Genomic DNA, 8,693 nt, shown 5'->3' on the forward strand with positions numbered 1-8,693 from the left:
GAGAGGGTTTCATCCCCCTTGTGCCACGATGGAGGTGTTAGTCCGAGGGTTAACAATTGTACTAGCCCTGATGACTGAATGAATGAAAAAAAGACTGATTATCAGGACAGAACGCATTATATTTAAGTTAAAGGCAACCTTATGGTTAATGTAGATTTTTTAAATCATATAGGTGCTTCTTGCTTTATTCGCGATACTATTTTTGATGGGTATTAGATTCTCTTTATTTACATTCCACCCTCAGCTCAGTTTTCTAATAATCACTCAGCCATCCAGTCCAGTATAGTGATTTGTCGAGTAGGCTATTTCTGATCTTCTGGCCATAGGTTCAGTGGTCGAGTGCGCGTGTGCTCCTGCTGTTGTTAACCCGTTGTCAGTTTCCATACAGTTGGAGTTCTGGAGGAATAATGTTTCGTATCTCAATTCCAGTGTTTTGCAGACGTTGCTCGCAGACTATCTTGTATTGTATGCTCGGATGTTAGCGCTATTGGATTGGCTGCTTTTATTGCCATTGGTAACATTGCCTGTTTTCGCACAAAAACTGAGATTCTATGTAGATACCAGATCGAGTACCGCGTGGAGAGAACTCCACTGTGTTTGTTTTGCTTTGGAAAGTTTGCACATCTTCTTTCAGGGTGCTCTGTTAAGTGGTTTACTGACAACCAATCTGTACCTTTGATCGTCGATTCTGGTAGTATGAAACTGTGTTCGCTTCAATTCGCCGGTGATATATTTGATACCGCCAAAGAAAGTAATATCAAAATCGAGGCTGAGTTGATACCTCGTTCATTTAACGAGAAAGCTGATTACTTATGCAAGATCGTCGATTGATGACTGGTCAGTTAAAGATAGCTATTTTCATGAAGTAACCTCTTATCGGGGTCGCTGTTCGATTGATTACTTTTCCAGTTAAAAAAAGAAAAAAAAATTCAAGTTTTTCCCAGTTTCTATTCGAAGATTCTCTAGCATTTAGTTGGGTAGGAGAAACCTGTTGGCTGGTGCCACCTGTTTCGTTAGTTGAAAATGTCATCCGCCACATATGTTTTTGTCAATAGAAGTGGTTACTCTTTATTGGCCTTTCAGCTCCCTTTTGGCCTTTTTGGTGGAGCGTAGGTGGGGTTTCAGATCTTTTGTTATTGATTTTCTCTTCGTTGAGAACGGTAAAGATGTTTATCTCCATGGGGCAAATAACAGTTCCCTTTTGACTCGGAGAAGTTTAGTTGCTTGTCGGTGCTGTACAGTCCAGTGTCCAGTGGAATCTGTCTATGGAGAAGTCATGCCGCGCGGTCACGATTACGCTGTTTTAGGCCGTTGGGCCATGTCACCTTTGTGCGGGACTGCCCGTTTATCATGTGTTGATCTTAGGTGATTGCACTGTTTTAGGCCATTAGGCCATGTCATTTTTGTGCGGGACTGCCCGTTTATCATGTGTTGATCTTAGGTGATTACACTGTTTTAGGCCGTTGAGCCATGCCATTTTTGTGCAGGACTGCCAGTATATAGTGTGCTGAATGCAAGATTTAGGCCTCTGGGCCTTCCTTATGTTCTGATCTGCGTGTTGTTGCATTTTTTTTTTTCTAATTGTTCTCACATTTCTTTTCTTATCTTTCAAGTCTACAAAGTGGATGTGTGTTTACTTCAAAGGTTGCCCACTCAAGAGATCCAGACGACTTCGCAAGTCAGCTGAAGGTCTTCCCTTGCGTGCCTGTGAAGCAAAGGCCCCTTCAATAACAGAGCGTTATTCAAGTGACTTTCAAACATTTAGAGAATGGTCTTCGCGCTTTGAGGAAGTCGCTTGTTTGCCGTCTGATGAGACGTCTTTTGCTCCTTATTTGGAGTATTTTGCTGCAGCAGAGTTCCCTCTACTCCACACTTGGTTCTGCCTGTTATGGCATAAATTGGGCACACCATCGGTATGGCTTTCCGACTTGTGATTTGACTTGTGATAGAAGTTTTCTCGAGACGGCTAAAATTGAGCTTGCAAAACCTGTTTCCATAAAAAGGGGGGCGCTGTTACTCCCGAGATGATCTTGAGGATATATAATAGGTTTGCGGGCGCCAAGGCTAATCTTGCTAATCTTCGCTTAGCCGGAATTTGCGTGACTGCCTAGTGGGCTTTTCTCCGCGGCAACGAGTTAGCTAGCCTTCGTTGCTGTAACGTTAGTTTTTGCGATGCATTTGTCAAGATTTATATATGTAAGAGCAAAACAGATGTTTATTATATGAAATTTTTAGTTTTAATTTTATGAATTTATTTTCTTCGGAGATGTAGCATATTTTACTCTCAAAAAATTCGTATTAAAATAAAGTTTTAGACTTGGCATGCGTTTGCGGAACTAGGATATCTTATACACTTGTTTAACTGATCTACATAGCTTAAGAACATGGGCCGCTAAGGAGCAGGCATCAGCAATCTACACTTTTTATGTCACGGCAGATTGAAGACTGATCGAGCTAAGGACGACTAGCCACAGCTATATTACGATAGGTTAGAATCTTTACTTTCAGTGTCTAGAAATTTGCACACTTAGATTCCTTTGTTCTCTTTCTTTATTTTCGAAAGCGGGCATCAATAAACGAGATGCCCGCCCCTGATGCTGTGTTTGTGTTTATTAAGATTAGTTACAAAATATTTTATAATCGTTTCAGGGTGATTAGAGTATAAATATATTTTGTAACGTTTCGCTAATTACACTGGAGTATGTTCACTATGTATGGTTCGTGTTAACTGTAGAAGTATTTTAGGCGTGAATCCCTAAGGGGCTAGTAGGCTATTTAAGAATTTGTAAGTTATGCAAGAGCCACTCGAAGGCATCTCTTTCAACTTTGCTTTTTAATTCTTCTGTTTATTCACTGCTGTATTTTCTTTATGATGATGTAACGCTCGCTGTATCCTGCATCAATAAACGAGATGCCCGCCCCTGATGCTGTGTTTGTGTTTATTAAGATTAGTTACAAAATATTTTATAATCGTTTCAGGGTGATTAGAGTATAAATCAACTATTTGTTCCTCATTTCGCCATGTCCGTATTTAATTGACTATTTATTTATTTACAATATCGTATAAATAAACAGCGGAACAGGTCGTTCGGATTCTCTTCAATTCTCTTGACTGTTGATCGTCTAAAACACTTAATCACGGCTTGAATCATTGGAAAATTCATACAGCTCATCAATTTTGTGACTTTCAATGTCTTCTTTTTCGGCAAACGAGTATGGTTAAACCTGTATGAGCTATTTATATAATTACAGGTAGCTCCTAGTTATAAAAACGTTTGTGAGAAAATTTATTGAATGTAGAGTATTTCTGCGGTCAGATATTGGGTACTTGCGTCAGAACTTCAAAGAATACCTATCTTGACACAGTGCATGCGACCGTAAAACGGCCTAAACAGCGGATGTTCGAAACCCGGGGGAGAGGAACTCCTATATGAAAAGGTTGGGGATGCTCGTCGCCTGGGGCACAAATCAAGGATTCTGGTCTCACTTAGGGTGTTGACGACGAAACATCACCATCTTTAGCTGTCAAAGTAACCTTTAGGGTGCATTCGAAGAAGTAACAATTAAAAGAAACGCTCTCATTTAATTTCTGGTTTTAGGCTTGATTTCCGCTGATCTCTCGAGTACGCGAGTCGGGTCTACAAGTGCGCGACAGATACTTTCTTGAACAGTGGCTAGTAATCGAACCTATTTCGTTTTAAGTGGTATCTTTTAGGGGTCTTATGAAGCTCGAGCAACTCCCATATTAGTCTCCATTAGGAGTAAAACTCAAATTTACCGAAGAGCATCCCTGACCTTTTCATATTCATATTCGTTGTACTTGACCGTTTTAAACCAAAAAACTAAGGTGCGACGAAGGGGAAGGAAAAATTCAAAATCTTTCCAAAACCATTACTCTATGACAAGAAAACTCGACAAAACCTGGCTTCCACTACAAGTTTATTCTCACCACAGTTTTCTAACTTGTACTTGACCACTACTGGGTTTAAGACGTCTATGCCTAGGTTGTAATACCGAAAAAATGTTAAACCGTCTTTAACTTAATTTAACAATAAAGCTAGCGCCTAGCAAATCCCAAAATAAATCCTTGAATTGAAAGTATCAAATACTAATTCCGAGTGTAATGCCTTTCAATTGAAAAATATATATTTGTATATACTTTCTTTCACTCTTTGCCGTTTTGGCTTTTCGTCAAGCCTTTATTTGGCCTGCCTTGGCAGCCCAGAATGAGCTTCTGCATGCTCAGACAGCTTAACATTGTTGTAATCCTTGTCATGCCATGTTATCTCAAGTCGGTGATTCACAAAGTGATAGTCTGGCATCTGGACAACCTTCTTAGCTCTGTATGCAAAGAAGCAAAGGAACTCGAATTAGTGACACTGGGTCGAGTGCATCAGCATATAAAAAATACAATACTATTTTAAATGTGCAAACTACTACCGTAGCCTGATCGTTGCCAGCTTCCGAAGTTTACTATCCTGATTAAAAAAAAAAAAGTTATCTCCTCCTAGGTAAGGTTGTTCGCTGGATAACTAACTGGATCTTGTGTTTGCAGTTCAGATATTTTTGGAGTGTTCAACACCAATCCCCACATGGGGCATCTCTAATCTAGAAGTCGGAGCTAAGGTCGCTGATTCCACTGTAACAGTGACCACTAAAACTTATTTATGTCTTGATGAACTTATTCATGTCTTCTTATTGTAAGTCATCAATATCTTAAACGCATAATAAAAAAGAAAAACTTACTTGTAAGTAGTTTTCAAGTCACATCGGAAATGGCCACCTCCTTCAAGCAACAGAGCCATGTTAAGATCACCTTTAAGCACTCCATCACGCACATACATTTCCTCAGTGCATGGCTCCCATTTCACGGTCTTCTTCTGCATAACTGGACTATTGGCAGGAAAGTTCACCCCGTCAAATCGAATTTCATAGGAAAAGCAGTCGCCTTCCATTCTGATGGAAGAAAGGTCAGCCATATATACTCAGTAATGCTACCATGACCACTTAAGATAATAAACAAGAAAACATTCAATTAAACAGTCACAGTTGTCGACGTCTTTCTTCATTCTGATAAAAAAGAAATAAAAGATAGTCAGTGTTACCATGTAAAGATAAAAGGAAGACTTTGTCATTTACAGGCATAGTTAGCAATGTAATTTAATAGATGATACCAGACAAAACCAGTGGCGATTTTTTTCTTCTTCCCTTTTATGATACACAGAGAGAACCATTTTGGAAAAATGCCTTAAAGTTTATATAACCCCAAATATATTTTTATCGCGATAATCTTATATTGCATGGAACAAATTGCCGCAAGCAGTTGTGTTGTTGGTTAAAACAGACTTTTTTTATGAATTTATTAAGTCGGGATCACTAAGCACACGACCTAAGGCGACGGAGACTGGGGCTAGTGACGTCAAACAAGGATATTGGCGCCAGTTTTGAACTGAAGAGAAGAGGAGTAGATATTGAGGAGTAGTGAGGAATTTCCGTAGTATGTCAATGAAATGACCTTTAATTTTTCTTGGCGAATTTATCATATAAGTTGTTTAGATGTATCAGATTGCGTATTTATCGTGCAAACTTCTTGAGGTTTTTAACTCTGGAAGACGTTTCCACGAGCTTGTAAACATCAGTTGATGAAGCATACTCATTCCACAGTGAATGCAAAGCTGAACTAAATAAACCGCAATCGCTTGGAAAATTTGTAGATAGAATTTCAGAATACTCTGACTTGGGATGACAATTTTCATGGCAATTCTCCGACGGAAGTATCACGTATTAATTTTTTGTGCTGATTCCTGTAAATTTCCTATAAATCTTCTTAGCGAGAGCCATTAGCTCTACGTCTTACTTACTTTATGTCATTTGTGGCGAGGCAAATGCCCCCGTCTTCGTAAGTCATGCTTCGTTCCCAAGAAAACCCCTCAGGAAACGACTGCTTGAAATAGTCTGGGATGTCTTCTGGGTATTTGGCGAATACCCTGTTGCCGTAATCGAATACTGTTGTCAAGATATCGAAAGCGAAAGGCAGAGGTCCGCCGTCTATGACTGTCAGGTCCATAGTCTGTTTTCCCCTAAAACACAAATAAGAAACCAAAGACGTAAAAAAAAGGAACTGTTCATATGCAGTGCTTTTTTTTTCTCTGTTACAAAGTCCTTGGATAATGACGCCAGATACACTTATCTGCTTTGCCTGATTAATGGCAATCGAAAAATAGTTCTAAACTTCTCATCAACAGCATTCTGTTAGTAGATAAAGCCCTCATTAAACAAGTGAATATTTGCTTTTGACTATTACAGTCTGATCATGACCTCAAACTTTCAGAACCGTATGATTGTTTTCCTGGTAAATATTTGGTGGCTTTCTTTTACACCACCAAACTATAGAAATTTGAATAGAGGGAAATGGTTAGGAGGGTCGGTGAACCTGAAAGAAACAAACAAACTGGCTAAAATGTATGTTGAAAGGTCCTTGACCCTGCCCATCTTTCGTTGAATGCTCATTGATTGTGTATAAATCACACTACAATCACAATGCTTCTCTTGGTTAGTTGTGTGAGCACACATAACCGCCTTTTGTATATTGCCAGGTTTTGTGCGGGGTCAACCCCCAAAATAGCCAACAAAAACATAAACAAAGAACTTCCAGGTTTCATTACCATTTGGCTCTATTATCTATACGCAAACATTTCAGTAAGTTCCTTTTGACTGAGTTAATTGGTTGCTCGCTCTTTTGAATAGTGCGCACTTTTACAGTGCTTATACTTTGACACAAATGAGGCGACGACCAACTTTTTTATGTGGCAAAGAAAGAGAAACAGGGGAAAAGAAAGCAAGTCAGAAACAAGGCGAGAATTACTTGATAAACTAGCTATGGAAACGTTAAATAAATAGACACTTAACAGACTGGTCGCATCACAGAGGATGTCTTCAATCTGACAAAAACGCAAGTAATGAAAGGTTTTTTTTCAGGTAAATGATGAATGGCTAAGAAATACATAGCAAGTGGAGCCCTTTAGCCCCACAATCCTTGTAACATAGAGCAAAGGCAGGTAGATTTTAGGTTTCGATTTCGAGGCAAGGATAATTATTCATTTTTGAAAGTCTTCATGTACATTTTCTCGCTATCTTCTTCGTTCGTTTACCTTTGGAGAAACTTTAGAGGTGTCTCGCGTCCAAACGATGAAGCGCGTCTGGTTGAAACTGTAGATACTTAAAACCCCTATATCAAAGTAAAGCTTATAGAACTGGCTATCACAATATACCAAGAAATTGGGGATAAAATGAATTGTCGAATTTTTCTCGACCTCTAAATGCGAGCGTCCGAATAACCTTTCGCGTCTTTTTTAAAAGCTACAAGTCAAAGAGAATTTGTTCGTTTGCTCTCAAATTTAGACGTAGAACACAACTTCTCTGCGGGCAGTCCATCTTTTTGCATCGTATTTCGAACATGTTCTGTAACTTTTCACGGAAATTAAATATGACAAATCGCACACACGTTCTTTAGCGCTTTGGGTCCAGAAACTGATTAGGAACAAATTAAATAAACGAAAAACAAGATTCGCTTCGCCTTGTAGCTTTCAAAAGGTGATTTGGGCGCTCGCATTTACAGGTCGTAAAAAATTCGATAATTCCTTTTTATTTCAATTTTTATTTTAATTCTTGGTATAGTTTGATAGCCAGCTCTATGAGCTTTAATTAATTGGAAATAGGGGCTCAGGTGTCTACAGTTTAAACCGGACGCGCAACATTGCTTGGACTTAGACACTTCTGAAGGCGTAAGGTAACCGTAAGGGTCGTAAAATCGAAGGAAAGAGAAATAAACCCTGTATCTGCTGCGATATCCTGAATAACATACGGCTTTGGACGTATTCTCGGTATTAGATATCTTGTTCAATGGGAAAAGAATATGAAAAAAATATACTAAGCAATGCTCGAAGCAAGGGTGCCGTAAAACTGACCGCAATGATTAAACATTTGTACACTTTTACTTACTCGAAAGGCTGGCCTCTTCCTTCCCCTGTAATCACGAACTTGTGCCCGTTTACAGCACCGTCCATACGCAGCTTGATCTTCATTTGTGGTTTAATCATACTCTGCGGAAAGAAATTGGGATAAATCTGACATCAGTCACCAGTTCAAAATAAGCAGTAGAGTAAATTCATCGGTCAAAATGAAACGAAACCTTTTCTCGAGCAACACTTACCATGATGGTAGACGCAAGTAAGATTTTAGCGTAATACAGCTCTTGTTGTTCTCGATCTGCTCTCTTCCAAATCACCAGGGTAAATGAGACCTCAGCACTGAGGATGCTGCTTTAAACCTGAATGTCACACCCAAAATAGAATCAATTATAAGCCAGGAACCCTAATGTAACAAAAAACAACTCATTGTAACAAACACCAACCCTTTGATGTCTATCATACCAAGCCACACGTTTTCGTTGTCCACGTACTATTTCAAAAACTCGTGCTTCGGGCTTCATCACCGGTTTCCAAACGCGACAAAACATTTGTTTTTATTGTTTTCGAGCGTTTTGAAACCTGATGAAACCCGAAGCGCAAGTTTTTGAAATTAGTTCTTCAACAAAGAAAATTTGTAGAAATTATCATTACAATAAGTTTTCTGAATTTAAATATGTTTTATTTGAGGCGTGGAATGTCACCTACTTGCTGCTTGCTGGTCTG

The 8,693-nt window shown here is 39.1% G+C and overlaps 1 protein-coding gene across 1 annotated transcript; it reads right to left on the reverse strand.

Moving 5' to 3' along the window:
* Nucleotides 1-3,926: 3,926 nt before the first annotated feature.
* LOC149113422 (GFP-like fluorescent chromoprotein cFP484) lies at nt 3,927-8,438 on the reverse strand. The gene is made up of 5 exons (XM_089288294.1): nt 8,213-8,438; nt 8,002-8,102; nt 5,862-6,080; nt 4,747-4,956; nt 3,927-4,341 (listed from the first exon to the last, which is right to left on the reverse strand). Exons 1-5 carry the CDS (start codon nt 8,213-8,215, stop codon nt 4,200-4,202), a joined length of 675 nt encoding a protein of 224 aa, XP_089144420.1. The 5' UTR covers nt 8,216-8,438; the 3' UTR covers nt 3,927-4,199.
* Between the last annotated feature and the right edge of the window lie 255 nt (nt 8,439-8,693).

The sequence above is a fragment of the Orbicella faveolata genome, unplaced genomic scaffold (genome assembly GCF_042242905.1).
Source record: "Orbicella faveolata isolate gen_17 unplaced genomic scaffold, um_ofav_v1 contig_15, whole genome shotgun sequence".
In the NCBI taxonomy this organism is placed as follows: Eukaryota; Metazoa; Cnidaria; class Anthozoa; order Scleractinia; family Merulinidae; genus Orbicella; species Orbicella faveolata.